We start from the raw sequence: 18,473 nt of genomic DNA, 5'->3' as shown, positions 1-18,473 counted from the left end.
CCCGCCGCCCCCCCAGCGCTCGCAGCCCATTGGCTGCCGGCGCCCGGCCTCGCCCTGCCGCCGCCGAGGGCCGCCGAGCCGCGGGCGGCGCGCGGAGGAGCGGGGCATTCTGGGAGGCGTAGTCCTGCGGGCGGCGCCAAGAGGCCGGCCGCGCGCGCCGGAAACTACCAATCCCATGAGGCCTCTCTGCCGCGCCTTTCCGCGCATAGCCTGTCCGGGACGGAGGGCGAGGGAGAACTACATCTCCCAGCGCTCCTGGCGGCGCAGCCCGGCTACGGCGGGGGAAGAGGGACAAAAGGGTCCTGTTCTCCCTTCCGCACACACCCACCCATCCGTGCTCGGTACCGGGAGTTGATGGTGAGCGGGGCCAGGGGCTGCCCGCGATGGAGGAGAAGCCCTCGGGCAGCGTCAAGCCCCACCTGGACAAGCTCACGCTGGGCGTTACGCGCATCTTGGGTGAGTGGCGGCCTGTACGGGCTAGGCCGCGGCGGGCCGGGACAGGGCCGGGGTCCCCACGGCCTCTGCCTTGAGGGGCCCCTGAAGCCCCACAGCGCGGGCAGGGGGACGGCGCAGCCGCTCTACAGTTTATTCCCATGTCCCAGGCCCTCTTCTGTAGCCTTCTTGCTTGTTGTCTTGGATTTGCGACTGGCTCTTGAGCATCTCTGTGTGCCTGCAGTTCTCTTTGAAATTCATCAGAAGGGCACAGAATTCAACACTGACATCAGAAAATAAGGCGCCTCGGACAAAGCTGTGGCAGTTGAATCACAAGAACTGATGGGAATACTTGGCATGTGTAAAGCACTTTGTTATTAGACCTTTCATCTTTCAGCAGCTTCGGGCACAAGCTGCCGTAGACATGTGGCTGGCTGGTAAGCAACAGAGCTATTGCAAGCCTTGTGTATGCAGCATTACCGATCTTACCTCACAAAATCATATATTTATATGAATTTAAAGCCAAAAATGATCTCTGTGATTATCTAACCCTGTGCTTTATATCACAAATAGCACAAGCTGCTGATAGCTGCAATAGCCAGATGATGATGGGCCTCAGTGAGGACAGGGTTTCATCCCCAAGCTCTGTTCAGACCTCTCTTCCAAGCTTATTTGGCTTCTTGGGTTTTCCTTAACTATTTTCCAGCTGTAAGGTCAGGATCACGCTACCACTCTACCCCATGCCAGCATTTAGAGAGTGAAACTGCTGGTGATCAGATACGGTGGCATCGCCTCTTTTAAGTAGTTCTTTTCAAAACATTACCAGCCCTGACCCTCAGATGTTGAGATCTGCGGGATGTTAACAAAGTTCAAAAGTAATATTGCCATAAAAACCATCTTGGGTAGGCATGTTGCTTTACAGCCAGCAAGATGTGGTGATCTGGGTTTGGCTCCAAAAGTCCTGTGGCACCCTGTTCACGGGACTTGTGTTTGCTGGTTTCTTCTCTCTGTTTTTCTCTGGTCTGTTGTGTTGTGCAATACAGCAGTGCACTCCCCAGGCCACTGTTGTGATGTTTTAGTCTGGATTTTTTTCTGTCTCACCAGTTTTTTTGTGAATTTCATGTTTTTCTGCCCCATAAAGTAGCCCAAAGCATGTTGATTGCGGCACCATGTTAGTTAGGATTGCTGAACTAAAAATTTTGGAAAACGTTGCCAGAGCAATATCTGCATGCTGCTTGTTTCTTTCACAAAACAAATGATATTTGAGTCAGAAAGACTCATTCCTTGGTATTTTGCACTAGTAGAAGTTATCTCATTATTTTACCTCTTCTTCAGGGAAGCCTCATGGAGTCCATAGATACTTCTCTGCCTACCTCAACATCAAAGCAGTGATACATTTTTAACTCACTTAAGTTAATGGAACACTTCTATGGGAGATGGAAATGATGATATGGTAAAACACAACATGCTCCTTTAAGCAATAAAACGTAACACATGCACAGTATGGGATCTGGAAACCCAATTTTCCAATAAATAGTAAATATTAATGGGACCATTCAAAAAAAAAAAACAAACTAATTTTAACCAATTCTGTGTGTATGAGATTTTTTCTCTTCAACTTCTAGTTTCTGTGAAAGTTCATACAAGGCAGAAGATTTCTCACAAGCATTATGAAAGCTATAATTTGAGGGAAAAGGGAGAGGTCTCTTCTATTCTCAGCATAATTCAACTTGCTGAAGGTCCATGACTAACAGTAACATTTCAGAAAGTTTCATTGCCCAGAACTAAATTTGAGTGGCAGGTGTTAGCTGTTGTCAACTAAGCAACCAGAACGAGACCATACTTCACTATTTAGTCTTTATTGGTTAAGAATTTATGTATTCAAACAGGTTTATAAAGATGCTGAGAGGTTATCCAACATAGAGGCAGTACTGATAGCCCAGAGGGCTGCGCTGCCATCCAGAGGGACCTGAACAGACTGGACAACTGGGCAGTGAAAAACCTCATGCAATTCAACAAGGCCAAGTGCAAGGTCCTGCACCTGGGGAGGAATAACCGCAGACACCAGTACAGGCTGGGGACCGACCTTCTGGAGAGCAGCTCTGCAGAGAAAGACTTGGGTGTCATGGTGGACGACAAGTTGACCATGAGGCAGCAGTGTGCCCTCGTGGCCAAGAAGGCCAATGGGATCCTGGGGTGCATTAAGAAGAGGGTCTCCAGCAGGTCGAGGGAGGTGATCCTGCTCCTCTACTCAGCCCTGGTGAGGCCGCATCTGGAGTATTGTGTCCAGTGCTGGGCTCCACAGTACAAGAGGGATGTGGAGCTGCTGGAGAGAGTCCAGCGCAGGGCTACAAGGATGATCAGGGGCCTGGAACATCTGCCCTATGAGGAGAGGCTGAGGGAGCTGGGCCTGTTCAGCCTGGCGAAGAGAAGGCTGAGAGGGGACCTGATCAGTGTCTATAAGTACCTCAAGGGAGGCAGTGAGGAGGATGGTGCTGGGCTCTTTTCAGTGGTGGCCACTGACAGAACTAGAGGTAATGGCCACAAACTGAAGCACCAAAAGTTCCGCATGAACTTAAGGAAATTTTTTTTAACAGTGAGGGTGACAGAGCACTGGAACAGGCTGCCCAGAGAGGTTGTGGAGTCTCCTTCTCTGGAGATCTTCAAAACCCACTTGGACGCAGTCCTGTGCCACGTGCTCTAGGTGACCCTGCGTGTGCAGGGGGGTTGGACTAGATGAACTCTAGAGGTCCCTTCCAACCTTAAGCATTCTGTGATTCTATGATTCTACCGGCAGTGCAGTAGTAAAGGTTTGTGCTGTAATTTCCTGCTTTGTGCTCAGATCATTAGATCAAGTCGTTCCATTTAATACTACAAATCATTTTTGGAAGCTTCTAGGTGAAATGTGCTAAAAATAGGATCAGATTTACTGTGATCTTGGTTCAGAATAGTTAACTGGGAGGATTTTCCTGAACTGGTTAAGCTTTATCCTGTATCTTAGGTCTAACCTGGTTGGCCTCTGATTTCTTCCATCTGAATTCTTAAAGCCACCGCACCAGGCAGGCCACGGCATCTGTCCTGCTTTTCCTCCTTCATTTTTCATGGAGCTCCCATCCATACTTGCACGCATCTATTAAGCATGGTCTTTAGTTTACCCACAAGATATTTTTAAGATAACATTCAGGGTTTTAGGGTGAAGTTCCTCTTTCTTTTGATCTTGGATTTGGTTCAGACCTGTCTAGAAGATGATATTCACTCATCCCTGGACATCTTCCTGTAATTGATTTGATATTAAATCTTCCACCTTCCCAGCTGAGCCTTTGTGCATAACGAATTAAGCAACCCTGCTGTTTCTTTGATCACAGAAATAACAATTAAAATAACTCTGTTATTATAATTTCCTAACATGTTATAAGACTTGCATGGCTCAGGTGGAAAAGACCAGTTAGATCTTTGATTCCATGCACTCCCTTAAGAGCAGAATACGGTCTCCATATGTAAGACATGCAGTTGAGCAAGAGACATATTGCCCTGCCTTGTACCCAACTATTTGAAGTGAAGCTTGGCAAAAGAGCAGAAAGTCTTTTAGGGGTTGGAGACCTGTACTGGCCAGAAGGATTACCTTCGCAACCTACTATGATATATTTTTTTAAATCTTTAACTTTGAGATTTGTTTTCTGGTGATACAGTTTGTCTTTTAAATTATCTGGCAATGTAACAATCAATACTTCCAACTAAAGCCAACTTCAGACTTCCTTCTGCTGGCTGCTGCTTTTCCACTAGCAGAATAGACAAGGGCAGCTCTGTTCCTAGAATTATAGCCTAGAGCTGGGGATAAAAAAAAAAAGCCAAAGCTCTTTGGTGCCTGCCTTTCCTGTCTAGTGCACTGTGTCTGTGTTATCAGAAGCAATTATAATATGCATATTACAGCGTTGGGAGCCCATACTTTCACAACAGAGCTGGTCTTGAAAGCCCTGCATAGTGATCATTTCTGCTGCACAGCCTTGTGTGCTGGGTTTGCAATTCCCTTAACAAGTAAGTAGTCCTTATGGAGCTGATCAAAGTGAATGAAGTCAGCAAGAACCATTTCATCAGCTGTAGACGAAGTAAAACATTATCAAGTAGTAAGTGCAAGGGAGGCCATCACACACCTGCAAGGATAGCACTATGTAGATTAGTATCTTGCATTTATATTCTTACATTTATATGATTTTCCATTCTTTCCCATAAAATATTCAGATCACTTTTACAAATGATGAGCTCAGTGCTCTTAACAGCTGCTCATGTGCCCAGCTGGGATTCTAGGGAGCTGAAATTTGTTCTCACTGGTCCATTCTGCAGGATCAGACCCTACATCTGTTCGGGCTCCAGCCCTGAAATGCACCCATCTTTGTGGAATATGAGGTTTGCATTTCACAGCAACACTGCACAGCATCTTGTGTCAAGCTAGAAATATCGTGCCCAGCTGAGGCCACCAAGCCTGTTTACAAGGAAAGATTCACCTGACTTTTAGAGCTTGTTCAGGAGCTGGGGCTGATGTTTCTCCATGAAGCCTCTGCAAAAGATCAGAGCTTAAATACAAAATCTGTGTAAAGTGTATGTGTCTGTAAGTGTATATAAAAATGATCAGAGGATGCCAACTTGTGGAGCACTAAGCGTCCTCTGAGGACAGTTAGAGACCAGAGCAAGTCCCGGCTCAGTGCCCAGCGTCGTTCTTGCAGTCAGGAATGCCTTTCCTCAGTTGTCAGTCAGGTTTAACTTGTAAAGTCGTCTGGCTCACAGTGTTTGTCATCCATGGCAGCTGCAGACACGCTCTTCTTTTCCTTTTAGAGACTTCTCCGGGAGTTGCTGAGGTGACGATTGTGGAAAAGGAGCCAGCGGAACGCCACAGTATCATCTCATGGGAACAAGTGAGTGTTTTCGTTGCAGTTCTGCAGTGGGGTTGGTCTGACTGTACTGCAGCCTGTGGAGGATGTTAAATGACAAATTCACCTCTTGTTTGCTTTCAAGATAGCCTGTAACCAGATGCACATTGGATCTCGAACAGCCTTTGTTTTACAGCTGTTACTCTGGTTTCTAAATATGACATGCACTTACAGAAGCTCTTAGAGAAGCTTCATCAGTGAGGGTAAATTTAGACAGCAACAGTGGAGGCTCAGGGGAGAGCAGACATGCTCCTGACTCAGCTATGAAACCACATTTTCCAGCTGCCTTTGAGACAGAATGAAGAAGTTTTTTATTGTTTATAGTCATTGTAAGTAAAATATCAAGGTGCAAAATACCCCTGAGCCAACCACTTCCAAGTAGTTATCCACTGTGCCTTTCAGCCTCAGGAATTCCCTTCCATTTCTCAGAGTTCCCCTTTGCATCCTTTTTGTGGAGCAGCCCCAGGCTTTTGCCCCAGCATGTCCAGCTGGCAGTTCCAGAAGCTTACAGAGGCCACTGGATACCCCAACTCTCCACTAGCAAGCCTCAGTGCATCAGGCTACCCGAGCAGGGTTCCTGGACATCACTGTGCAGCTGTGGGGGACAGAGGTGGCGTTTTTGGTCACCTCTCTGAACATACATGGGTTTATTCATCCCATACACACATCATGCAACTGGATGTGGGTGCAGGATGGAGCATGAGGGCTTCTAAGGCTTTGTGTGTGTAGGGAAGGGGGAGTAGTAGCTGCAGGTTATTCCTAAAAAAAGTATAGAAAACTCTTGCACCAGTTTTAGTAATGCCTAAACTAAGCATATTTTTCAGTCTGAGCGTATTCTTATTCTCATTTTCAGATGCTTCTTATTCTCCTAATTAAAGCTGTTTTGTTTAGAAATTGAGCTATTTTTTTAGAACCAAACTTTGAAACACTTTAGTCAAAGTACTTTGCTCAAAAGAAAACCTCTTCTCTCATCCAGTGAATGAACTGCGTCAGTTAATGGTGAAAATTAAGTAGATACAGATGGTCTGGAGCTAATGATGAAGGACTTCACTGTCTACTTCCTTGCTTTTGTTTCCAGTTGCAATGACAAACCAGAAATCTCCTTTACTGAGTTTGAACTCTTTTTCTTTTACGTGGTAATAAAAATAAGTAGCAGAGATAAGTAGCAGAATTTGGGGGATAAAATCTAATATCTAGCACAGTGACTAGTCCATGTAATCCCAGTACGTAGTGCAGTGAAGATTAGGTGTGAAGCACCTAGCACCTCACAGGGCCCTTCAGGGTGAACTTGTACCTCTCCTTTCTCCAAGCTCATCCCACTTGGATCCGCATGCAAGCGTATCCATGCCGTGTTCACTTCTATCACTTCTTTATTATAGCCACTAGGTGGCAAGACTGATGCATGCAATTGTAATTTTTTCCAGAGCTGAGATTTTAACAAAGTCCCATCACAGTCTATATTTTAAATTCCCCCTATATCTTTGGCTAGCAAAGTATTTGCAGGATGTTTTTTTTAATGCAAGGAAGGGAAAATTAGTCAAACTCCTTGCATTTTTTTTCCAAAGGGCAGAACTTTTTATTAAGGCTTACCACATGAAAGCTCTATGGTTAAGATTTTCTTTATAGTTTTGCTAGGAGTGTTTTTTTTCTAGTCCCATTTCAGTTTTTCAGAGCAAGTGTGTTCTTACCAAAAGAAAATTATGTTATCCAGAAACTCTTATAAGAAAATCAACCTAGTTGTAATTATGAATAATTACATAATGTTATTCTAAATATGCATAGTGCCAGTGCTATTATTGTTGTCATTGTCTCAGAAGTAAACTATATTTGTTAAATTGGGTTGTGCCAAGTTTAGATTTTAGATGGGTCAGCCAAAGCTCTGCAGAGGAAAAAGAGCTTTGTGATTGGAAGGCAGAAAAGCCAGGGCTGTGGTTAAGCCACTTCTAGCATGTTATTAGTAATACAATATTTTATGGGCTGGGGATCATAACTCTGGAAGCAACTAGATGAGCAGGGGGAGTACAGCTGCTTGAAGTGAAGCTATTTTTTATATATAATGGTGTTTAGAAGTCCTAAGGTCCCGTGGCTGAACATAATGCGACAGATCTGTCCGCCCTTTCTGTGGGGATTATCAAATCCTGCTGGGATTTTGAGTAGGCCCCAGATCTGCCCTTATCAGCATTTTTCCACTCTTTTATTCTGCCTCATCATTTGGAAAGGGCCGTACTTCGGAGGGTCCTAAAATAACAGTAATGTGGCAAAGGCAGCCACATGGAGCAAAGGGCACGTGTTGAATGTTCCCTCCAGAAATGGAGGATTCAGTGCAGAAAGCCTGTCCAGACATATCTCTGCGGAGACCAGTCATCCCAATGCATCTGGTTACCCTAGCAGGAAGAACCCCATTCAAGTCAACAGAGCTGTTCCCCTATGTCTTTGTATTGCTGGGGTAGTTTAGTTACAACTGGTAGGTTTACAGATGGACTAGAAATGCTGTGCCAATGTTTGTATTCTTGTAGCAAAAAAGTTTTGGTACCAAGTCTGTTGTACTCCCTTTCTTCATTTCTTCTTTCTAACCCTAGTCACCACACTTGCAGCAAGAGCGTGAAAGTAGAAGTGGTGAAAGTCCACAATTAAATTATTTAGCACTGAGAGGAGCCTACAGATTAAGGTGTGTTTATTAAAGGCATTTGAGGAACTTGAGAAATGTCCGCATGGTCCAGTAATCTTTTGAAACTTGCCACCAGAGCTTTGGCCATCAGCATGACCTTATCAAATGACAATAAATTCTTCTCGAAACAAAGCTTTCCCAGTATCAGATTCTCTGCTTTAGTGCCTGTTGCCTCTGGAGATTTTCACAAGATGGGTTAGACGAACACTGTGCTGGTGACTGTGAACAGGGCAAGTGAAGTAAACTGCCCTGTGGCAAGCTGCAGAGACATGGATGTCTGGAACTGTTCAGTAGCAATCTGCAGGCAAGAGTGGTTATGCCTCGGAAGTGAATTGCTTAGCACATGGGAGTGAAGGAACAAAGCTTGATCCCTAAAGAGCTTGTTTGTTTCATTGTTGAGAAGAATTAAAAGCACATGAGACTGAATGGGGAAAATGGTGACAAGTTGCAATTTGAGAGGTTCAGGCTGAAATCAGGATAACTTTTTCGCAGGAGAGGTGGCAGAGCCCTGGGACAGGTCAGCACAGAGGCTGTGAAACCTGCATCACTGGAAACTTTAAAGATTCAGCTAGACAAAAGCCACAGCCAACCTGATGTGCTGCATTGGCAGTAGTCCTACCTCAAGGAGGAGGTTGGACTGGAAGTTTCCAGAAGTCTTTTTCAAACAGCACTTCCATACTCGTCTTTAAAGCCTCTTAATATTTAAACTGTCTTTGCTTTCGAAGTCTGATCCATGCATTCGGAGCCTTGAAGTTAACAGTGCTTTAAATGTAAACTCACTTCAGTGTTTTTCAGTTTCTTGTTTTTACTAGAACAACTGCAAACAAAATGACAGATAACTCATGTCATATGTGTTGCTTGTCTTAACACTTGACATGCTTCTGTACTGTTTCATTTAGTGTTCTTGGGGCATCAACAGGAGTGGGGGTCACTGGTCAGGGCCCAGACCAGTCAGCAGGAGCAGTGTCTGCAATTGCATGCAAATCTATGAGCTTCTCATAATGCTGAGAACTAAGTCTGTACTCTTCCCTTGTAATGTTATTGTGTGGACAGACAGGTTAACTTAGGAAAAGCGCCTTTCGCAACAAAGTTCTGCATAGAGAAAGGATCATGGTTCTTAGAGCTCCCAACGGCTCACTGGAATTGTCTCTTTCACTTTTGGCTCAGGAATGAGCAGATTCAGGAGCCCTAGCCACGTGCCAAAGTTTGATGGGATGAAGGCAGACCAGCAGGTTTGTGATATTGTCTCTGCGTATAGACAGGCTTTTAATCAGAATGTCAAATTTGTTTGAGTATGTGCAACTGTTGAGTCTGTGGAGTTCTTACTTACTTGGAATTGAAAGTCCTCAAGAAAAAAATCTCCTTGTGCAACTATTATACATGCTGTAGTGGAACAGGTAGGAGTAGTCTGATTGCACTTTAAAGTAAAAATTCTGCTCTTGTAAGCTGTGTATGTATATGTAAAAAATCTGATGTTCCTAGTATCTGTGGTCTGGGAGTAGGTTTTCACAGGATGATATGTTGTCTTAGTTGGGGAATAATTCTGTAATAGCCTTGTGATGACTGACTGCTCATTGTGAAATTTTCCCAAGTCATCTTTGTTAATACAGTAGTACAGACCCAAAAATATGCTATTTCTTTCATGGTTTTAGACTGAGATATTTGCTGATTTCGGTTATCTTGTAGCTCAGAAGTTGTTTGGTAGCAAACGTTTTTGCTCAGTGGATTTCAGACACGTTCTGCATTTTTTCACAACACTTTGGCCCTCTTGTGATTTGCAGAAAAACTCCTGTGTATTGCCAGAAGATTTAAAGAACTTCTATCTGATGACCGATGGATTTCAGATGACCTGGAGTGTGAAGACTGATGGTGAGTCTGTGTGATCCTCTCCGCTGATACCGTTATTTCTGAGCATCCATTCTTTCCTTACAGGATCCTTTTAGTTTCAGTCTTTTTCTGCACAGTCAGCACCCACCTCTCAGTATCCTGCCATAAGTCTAAGCAAAAGCACCTACACTAATAAGTTTTGAGTGAAAAATTAACACCATGCCTTAGCTGGAAAAAAAAATGAAGTTGTCTGTTTCTGCTGGGCATCTTGCTCAGTGACTATAGAACACTGACCTCTGAATTAATGAGTGAATGCACTTCTGGATTGGATCACAGACCATTTTAGAGAAATTCTGGTGAGGAAAAGAAAATGAGTGCGCGTCAGAAGTGCCTTCTTGATGCAACAGGGCAAAACCTATTACTTGTTTGTGCTAGACTTCACCACAGAGACTTACTTTTACACTGAACTAAGCAAGTTTTCATTGATTTGCATTTGGTAGCACATTGATTTCTGTTGATGTCCAGATTTAGGTGTATAGCTTAAATCCAGAAATTAGTCTCCCTCTACAGTTTATGCAGAGAGAGGCAGCTTTAGAGAGAGCACTATCCCATCACACACCAGTAGGAGGAATCACTCTCCAAAAATGCCTCTTTAAGTAATACAAAGTATGTGTATGCTGCATTCAAAGAAACCTGAGCTGTGCACTAATTTTTAAAATGGCAAATTGTATGAAAGGTCAGAATGGTGACTTTGTACTAACAACATGATTCCTCTCTTCTTCCACTTCCACAATATGAGGAGAGGACTTCTCTTTGCTATCACATTAGTATGTAGGTTACCTGCTGAGAGCCATGATGAGTGCTGCATATCAGTTAATACCTTCATGGTATTTGGTGTATGGTAAATGCTGTACTCACCACTCCAAGCGATAGCTTTAATCTGAGGAAAAATGAATCTGTGGAGCTATCTGATTGCTGACATCTTCAAGCCAGAGAGAGACAAGGGAGATCATGACAATGTTAAGGTCCAGTCTGTCTTCTTAGCTGCTTACATTCTTACCCTACTCAGCTGAGATGAAACATGTGGGTTTTTTTTTCTCTTTTTTTTCAGTTGGTTTCCTGCTTTTCACACAGGTCTCACAACTGGGTTGAAGCCAAAGTCCATCAAGCATCTGGGCAGAGGTTGCACAGGTTATGTTAATCAGGCATGAGGACAAGACTTTGCTCAATAACCTGAAACAATGTACAAGAGAAGTGCGTGATCGCACGTTTTACTGTCAAAGTTTAACTTCCAACAGCCAAAATTTCTAGCCCTAGCCTAATTCTGCTCTCCCAACAGCTTAAGTCCATTAACTGGAATTATTTTTGGAGATATTGGTGGAAATGAGAGTAGGATCAAGCTGTATTGTCCATTGGTGTATGGCAAAAATCAGGCAGTTCTTTCACTCTGCTTATGCCCCACCACATGCTTGTGTACTTACAATTAGATTGTCAGATGAGGCGATAGATACTGTTCATTTCAGGCATCAAATACATGGTTCTCCTCAGGAAGCAGAGTTTTTTTCCAGAGACATTGGAAACCTAACCTAATACCTGCATTGACACCCATTGTGTTCCAGGTGAGATGCAGTGTGTTATGATGTCTCTGATGGATCTTGTTTTCAGGCCACACAAGTGCACAGAGCCTGAGGCAGATCACGTAAATGTCTTGTTTGAGCAAACACCCAGCTGTGCCTTCTGAGGCCCTTCATGCTGGCATGCAGTTTAACTGGGTATTTGTGACTTGGTGACTAATGTAAGCACAGATTCATCAGAAGGAGAGCCAGATGACAAGTCCAAGCATTCATTCAGGAGCATCCACGTGGAGAAGGACCCAAGAGCATGCACCCTGAGCAGGTGTGTGGTGTGAAAGAGGATAAGCTGCCCAGTAAGTTGCAAATGGAAGGCATTATTCTTGGCATAAAAGACAGAAACATGGAAGAGTTTTTTGTGAGGGTGGCTGCAGCTACCTAAGATTTTTAATAGCCCGTTTCATGAGATTGGCCTGACATGGCTGTATCACAACCCTAGTCAGCAGCACAGTTCTTTAGTTCTTTTACTTGCACATATCTGAGAGGATGCACAAATAACTATTCCCATTTCCTAGTCCAGATTGGAGCAGATAGCGTAATGGCCTCTGAGTTAGAATGTCTTTGGTTTTATAGTGAGCTGACATCAGATGAGATAGTGTGTGTGTGGTGGTGGGGGCAGGAAAAGACTAATTTTTGCTCCTGTGAAGGCTGGATTGGTTAAGCATCCAGCCTTAATGGACATACCCATCTCATCTCTGCATCTCTCTCTTTTGTGAAACAAAAATACCTCTTCTGCATTCCTGATGCTAGAATGTAATTAATGATCAGTCTTATTGCAGATACCCCAATGCCCCTGGGTTCCATGGTGATCAATAGCATCTCGAAGCTATGCCGACTTGGGGGCTCCTCATTGTACACTCTGCCTAATGCTCCAACTCTTGCTGATCTGGAAGATGACACGGATGAGGAAGGTAATGTTGTATTAGGAGACTAGAGCACAGGCTTTGCCTCATCCCCTTTGCTTTGTTAAGATAATATTAGGCTATAGTACATGGACATAACAAGAGAAAAGGTCGCTCCAAATAGAGATGATTTTTTTTTTGTCTCCTGGGCCATATCTACCATATATCCCATTAGTGCTCTAGAGCCTTGAGATATGTAGAGCTGTGTACTGTGGATTTCATGGTGATTGTTAAGTCTGCCAGTCATTAGCATTATATCTCTATTCTTAGAGCGACAGTTTGCCCTCCTGTGCTGTCTTTTGCCTTTTTAAATTTTTAACTAAGGCTTCCTCAAGTGACTCAATTTATAAACTGTTTGTGTGCTTCTGGTGTTATATAAACAGAAGGTAACAATCTTTGTCTTGGTAGTAAAAAAGCAGCTGTACTGCTGGATGCTTTTCAGAACTGCAAAAAACAACCTTGGTATATGTATTTAAATGTGATATAACATTGGAAAATGTTATGTATTTCCAGACTGCCTAGAAATGCAGGCATCCTACAGATTAAAAAGCAAAAACAATAATCAAAATACTCCTTCCCTCAGCGCTCCTTCAGTCTTAACAATTGATTAATTAGTAGGTACCGAATAGATTGACTCTTTGCAGCTGAAGCGCTGTCAGCTTTCCAAACATATTTCTTATAGGTCTTTTTTTTTCTGTTTTTTAAGGTAATGAAGACAAACCAGAGAAGCCACACTTTGATTCTCGCAGTCTCATCTTTGAATTGGACCCATGCAATGGGAATGGGAAAGTTTGTCTCGTTTATAAGCACACTAAACCAGGTAAGACTGAAGAGAGTGAAGTTAGCCATCTGTTGCTTCAGGTATATCTGAGGGATAGGTACTTAGTATCATCTTACATTTTTGATCTTTATATTTGTATATGAACATTTACTTGGAAGTCATGGCTGCATCAAACACAGTGGCCAGACCTTACACTGACTTAGGTGGAGCTAACCTTTCATTCCCTTTAATTTCTGCATGCATAGTCTATTTACACATCAAAACAGGAAAATACGTATGACCTACAGACAATCATGTTGAAATAATGCAGAGTTCAGCCACTCTCCTATTTCTGGTTACTTGCATGTCTCAGAATACTAACTTCATATTTTGATAAGGAAGGGTGTATTTTGCATAGAAGTAAAGGGTGCATGCCAGAAAAAGTCCTCAGCCCACTGTGACAGTCTTAGACTGGTTCTGCCACTTCGCACATAGTGCCATACCTCTGGGTGCCAAATAGGTCAGCATTTGGCAGGGAGGGTCAAGTGGGAGAGGCAAGCCAAACTTTCTTCTGATAACTACACAGAAAGTTGTTTTCAATCAAGGACTAGCAAAACACCCCAGTTACACCTGACATTCAAAGTGCACAGGTCACTCTGTACATGTGTATACGTTTACATACCCTGTGTGTGGGTGTGCCCATGCAACCAGCTCTTAGTAAAACCCTTCCGTTGTTATCTTGTGCTGTGATTGGGTGTGTCTAGAATTCCCAGGTCAGAAACTTCTGACTTGTCTTGCCTTTCAGTGATAAGGATTTCTGCCCATTCAGTGGATGACCTGAGCAAGGAAAGAGAACCTTTCCTTGCTTGTTTATGGGTGTTGATGTTAGCATAGGAGGCATTGTGCTTAACTGGCAGTGTTCAGAGTCCCAGTTTATCAAGTAAAGTCACTTATTTTTATCCCTGCTAATCTGTCGGTGATTTTTTTTAAGGAAGTTACCCCCCAGAGAAATATTTAATCACTGTGGAAAGTCTCTCCAAAATGTGTTTTTTTTGGCATCACACACTCCCATGGCTTCCAGACTCTGGACTCTACTCCAGATGACTGACTACTGAGTTAGTTACTGTTTTTGTTTTGTTGGACAGATAAATGTTTGCAATAATTATATATTGAACTTAGGTTACAAAACTACTGTTGTCCAAAGATGCTGCACCTGGAGTGTCAGCCCCGGGTTAGGAAGGAATCACATCCATTTTACAGTGGGGGAACTGAGTATAATGGCTACTGCCATTAGAGGGATATTAAAGCTCCAACCAGGCTGCCTCTGGATAGTTGTATTTGTTAGTCAGGGATGCTGCCTTTTAGAAGGCCCAGCCTTTCAGGTAAGAATGTTTTATCTCCAGCTGACACTGTGTCACAGGCAAGGGAGGGAGTTTTTAGGTATTATTAACGTGAGGTTTATTGCAAACAGATTTATTGAAGATGGCTGTACAGTGTAGCCATAGTGAGTGAATCTTACTGCACATTTCTTATTGCCTGAGCCTCAGTTCCCTGCTGCTTCAATGGTTTCTTGTCAGATGTTCTCTTAACTCCCAGAGAATGGCCCTGAGAGGCGTCCCAAAGATATTCACCACCTTGCAGGCAGCTGATGTGCAGGAGAGCTCAGGGTGCTCTGGGCTGCAGCGCTGTTTATGAGCACTGAGTTTGATGGTGATACAATATTTGGAATGGAGATGTACCTTTGTTTGCTGGTCTCATGCCATGTTGGGGAAAAAAATACCCCCTTTTTGCTGATCTCATGCCCGTTTCTCATCTCACCAGTTGCAAGCAGTATCACCTCTTTCTTCGTGGTCAGGACTGGGCGCTGCCAGTTGTGCATGATCAGCTGGGGCCTGAGATCTGTGGCGGGGCAGTTGTACTCCGCGACGCACTGCCCAGGAGTTGATATCTATCACTGCAAAGCAGCAACATAATTTTTGTTTCCTCTTTGTAGTTGTGTCCCCAGACACAGAGATATGGTTCTTGGACCGAGCTCTGTATTGGCATTTCCTCACCAAAACCTTCACGGCCTACTACCGCCTGCTCATCACCCACCTGGGTCTTCCACAGTGGCAATATGCCTTCACCAGCTATGGGGTCAGCCCCCAGGCCAAGGTAAGACAGCAGGATACAGTCTGTATTTCAAGTAAATCTGGGCCAGAAAACACCTTTCTACCTTTTGACAAGCAATCTGCAGGGCTCAGGCCCATGAGCCTTTCCACTCTAGCATGTTGCAGTCATTTGTTTACATGAGCCAAGTCACTACTGTTGTCACTCTGCTTTTCTCACCTGAGTAGGACTCTGCCTTTGACCTCTGACAGCAGATGGTAGATCCTCAACTATTTCTGTATTTCTTGGCTCTGAAGCCAACTTCTGCTTGCATAACTGCAATCAAGTGAAGAGTTATAAGGACATTCATTCCCACAGCTTTGTAAAATTAGCCTAGGTCAGCTCTCTGGGCATTGCACAGAACAAGAGCTCTCTAGGAGGTCCAAGGGAGGGAGGGAGGTCCAAGCTCACACAGGACAGAAGCCCAGAGGAGGACTGAGCTTCAGCCTTATAGGGGGTATTAGTCCCTTTCTGTCTCTCTCAGTCACAGAGAGGCACCCTGAGGATATAGTGTCCAAAAGAGCAGTTTAAATCCCAGCAGTTCCAAAAGCATTTTTGGGAGAGCACAACTTCCACACTATGCCCTGCTCCACGTACAGCCTGCAGACCTTATTATTATTAAAATTGCTATTTATTCTACTCAGTCTGAACCCTGCTATTAGAGACTCCTGCCATTCCTCTGTGCTTGCCTGGCCTTTCAGCCCCAACCCAGCTTCCAGCTTGTCGACTGGCAGAGTGTGGGCTGTTCATACAGCTCAACACAGCACACATGTGCAATGTCTGCACATGCTGGTGGGTCTTGGTCAGGGAGTGCCCTGCCCTTACGGCAGGTAGAAGAGCTGTATTGTCAGCATTATACTCCTTGGTCCCTGCCTCAACCCTGTGCATGCATCAAAATTACTCACTAAAATCACTGCCTGCATCCTATCTACCAGTGCCTGCAGAATTTGGCTCTTTATTTCTGGGTTCTTCCCTGATGAGCTGTGGTCTACCTTATCAGTCAAGGCTGTGTGTATGGTACTCTAGCTTATCCCTGTGCTCTGCCTTTCTGTAGCTTTTCTGCTAGAGCATTTTGGTGTGTTCAGTATATTCACAGACCTTAGTGAAATCACTCATATATTTCCTAGCCATTTCACAGCCTCTGTTAAATTATATCCTCCTAATATGTTAACCATTATCATTTTTAAAGGTCTTTAAGGATGATATATTAAAGCTCTTTTCCATTATGTAGTACATTAAGTGATTGCCCTGTACAATTTTGTATTGATCTTCCGTTTATCTTGTTCAACATTTAACTGATGGTGAATTTCGGTGAGGTTTGTAATATCTTATCCCCTGTAGTTCCGTTTCCTGACGTCATGCAATGGACAACTGATAGGAAGAGTGCTAAGAGATGGAAAATGCAGGGCATAGCATTATGGGGGCATCTGTGAACCAAAAAAAAAAAAAGTATTGCGATCACTTCTAGATATTAAAAAAAGGCAGAAGTGAAACAAAATATACCCTTTTTGTAAAGAATTAAAAAAATCTGTACCATATATGTGAAAAGAGGGAGGCTGTATTTTAAATGGTACAACTAGTTTGGTTCTGTTTCATAAGCAGTCTTAAATTCTAGATTTTTTTAATCCTTTCTGCTTCTCTGAATCTAAATAAATGTGATGTAATTTCATTCCCTTCTCTTGCTTTTTCTCCTGTTGGTTCAAGTCAGGAGCTGTCGCCTGATAGGAGACTGTGAGAAGGGTGGTTTTTAGGTTTGTATTTGGGTCTCCACTTCCCTCTCTGGAATGTGGGACTCTAGCTACAGGTGGGACCATCCTTATCACAGAATACTTTTCAGTAGTTGACTGGATTGTGCAAACTAATATATGTTCCTGCTCATGTATATTTAAAACCATGTCTTGGGGATGAGGGGAGAGCAAGGAGGGAATGTCTAATGACAGTTTTGTTTTTAACATCTTCCTCCCCCAATATTCCTGCTTTTCAGCAATGGTTTAACATGTATAAACCCATAACCGTCAACACAGCTCTCCTTTCTGAAGAAGCTGACGCCTTTGTGAACAAGCTGGACCCCAACAAAGTGTTTAAAAGCAAGAACAAAACTCCAGTGATGAAAAAGAAACCATCCTCCCAGCCGACAGGCTCCCAAAAGAGCCATCCTGGCATGACATCCTCCAAGACTTCCTCACAACCTGGGAATCCTTCAAGGAAGTGAGACTCCCTAGATCTGACCCTGGATGTCATTTGCAATAAGCTTTGATGTTCTGTGGTGCAGAGTCTGAGAATTTCAGATCAAGCCCCTTGTTGTGCATGAATAGATCTTCCCATGGAAACTACACGGCAGCATTTGCATGAAATATAACCACAATGTACTTTGACATGGGAGGTAGATTCTGGTGACTTTGAGACATTGATTTAATTCGCTTCTGCTACCTGCAGAATGTACTTTTTGAGAGGCATGAAGAAGTCCTTGATGTCATTGCTCTGTAGGGAGGTTTTTAGTACTGTGCAACTAGAGCAGTGAAATGAAGTAAATGTGAGTCACTATTACTTTAATAGACCCTTATTGAAATACAGAACATGAGGATATTTCTGCTGTCCCCTTTGAAACAAACCTGCCCTGACCTTGCATGTTATGGGGGCAGGCTGGAACCAACAACACAAAGAAATATCTTCCACTTCAGACAGAATCAAACTCTGCATTTCCCTATGTTTCTTCCAATCTTCCAGCTCTGAGATTCATGGTATAGAGAGACCTGGAGTTTCCATGTCCCTGCATTGGCCTAGCCACTTGCTCTACAGCCAAGATCACTCCTTGGCCTTCATGCCATATCCGTTGGGACAATGAGCTATGTGTGATGTCCTCAATAATGAGCCTGGAGGCAACAAGAAGATGCAAGATTGCCTCTGCTTTCTCCTCTCGTGGGACCTGGCTGAGGACAGCTAAGCCAGAGCAGCTCCAGGAGCATCAATGTGTTGTTAGAATGTTGTAAACCAGGAGGACACCTCAATTTGTCACATACCCGTTTACAAAGCTGAGCTGAGCTTTCAAAAAGCCTTTGTCACTTATTCACTGGGCAGGATCTGACCAGGGACCATTGAGATCCTACAGCCCTAGAAAGCCGTGATGCGATTTTCTATACTGTAAGTTTTCAGGTAAAACTGCACTTTAACACATTCATT

At 43.7% G+C, this 18,473-nt stretch overlaps 1 protein-coding gene across 1 annotated transcript; it reads left to right on the top strand.

The window, feature by feature from the left end:
- Positions 1-328: 328 nt before the first annotated feature.
- Positions 329-18,130, top strand: TPGS2 (tubulin polyglutamylase complex subunit 2). The gene is made up of 7 exons (XM_088520170.1): positions 329-456; positions 5,263-5,342; positions 9,807-9,894; positions 12,263-12,394; positions 13,092-13,205; positions 15,139-15,299; positions 17,278-18,130. Exons 1-7 carry the CDS (start codon positions 384-386, stop codon positions 17,503-17,505), a joined length of 876 nt encoding a protein of 291 aa, XP_088376296.1. The 5' UTR covers positions 329-383; the 3' UTR covers positions 17,506-18,130.
- Positions 18,131-18,473: the final 343 nt, after the last annotated feature.

The sequence above is a fragment of the Tinamus guttatus genome, unplaced genomic scaffold, assembly GCF_059628265.1.
Source record: "Tinamus guttatus ecotype Peru unplaced genomic scaffold, ASM5962826v1 Tinamus_guttatus_pri_ptg000081l, whole genome shotgun sequence".
In the NCBI taxonomy this organism is placed as follows: Eukaryota; Metazoa; Chordata; class Aves; order Tinamiformes; family Tinamidae; genus Tinamus; species Tinamus guttatus.
The sequence above is the reverse complement of the archived record's forward strand: the minus strand, read 5'-3'. Positions and strand labels throughout refer to the sequence as shown.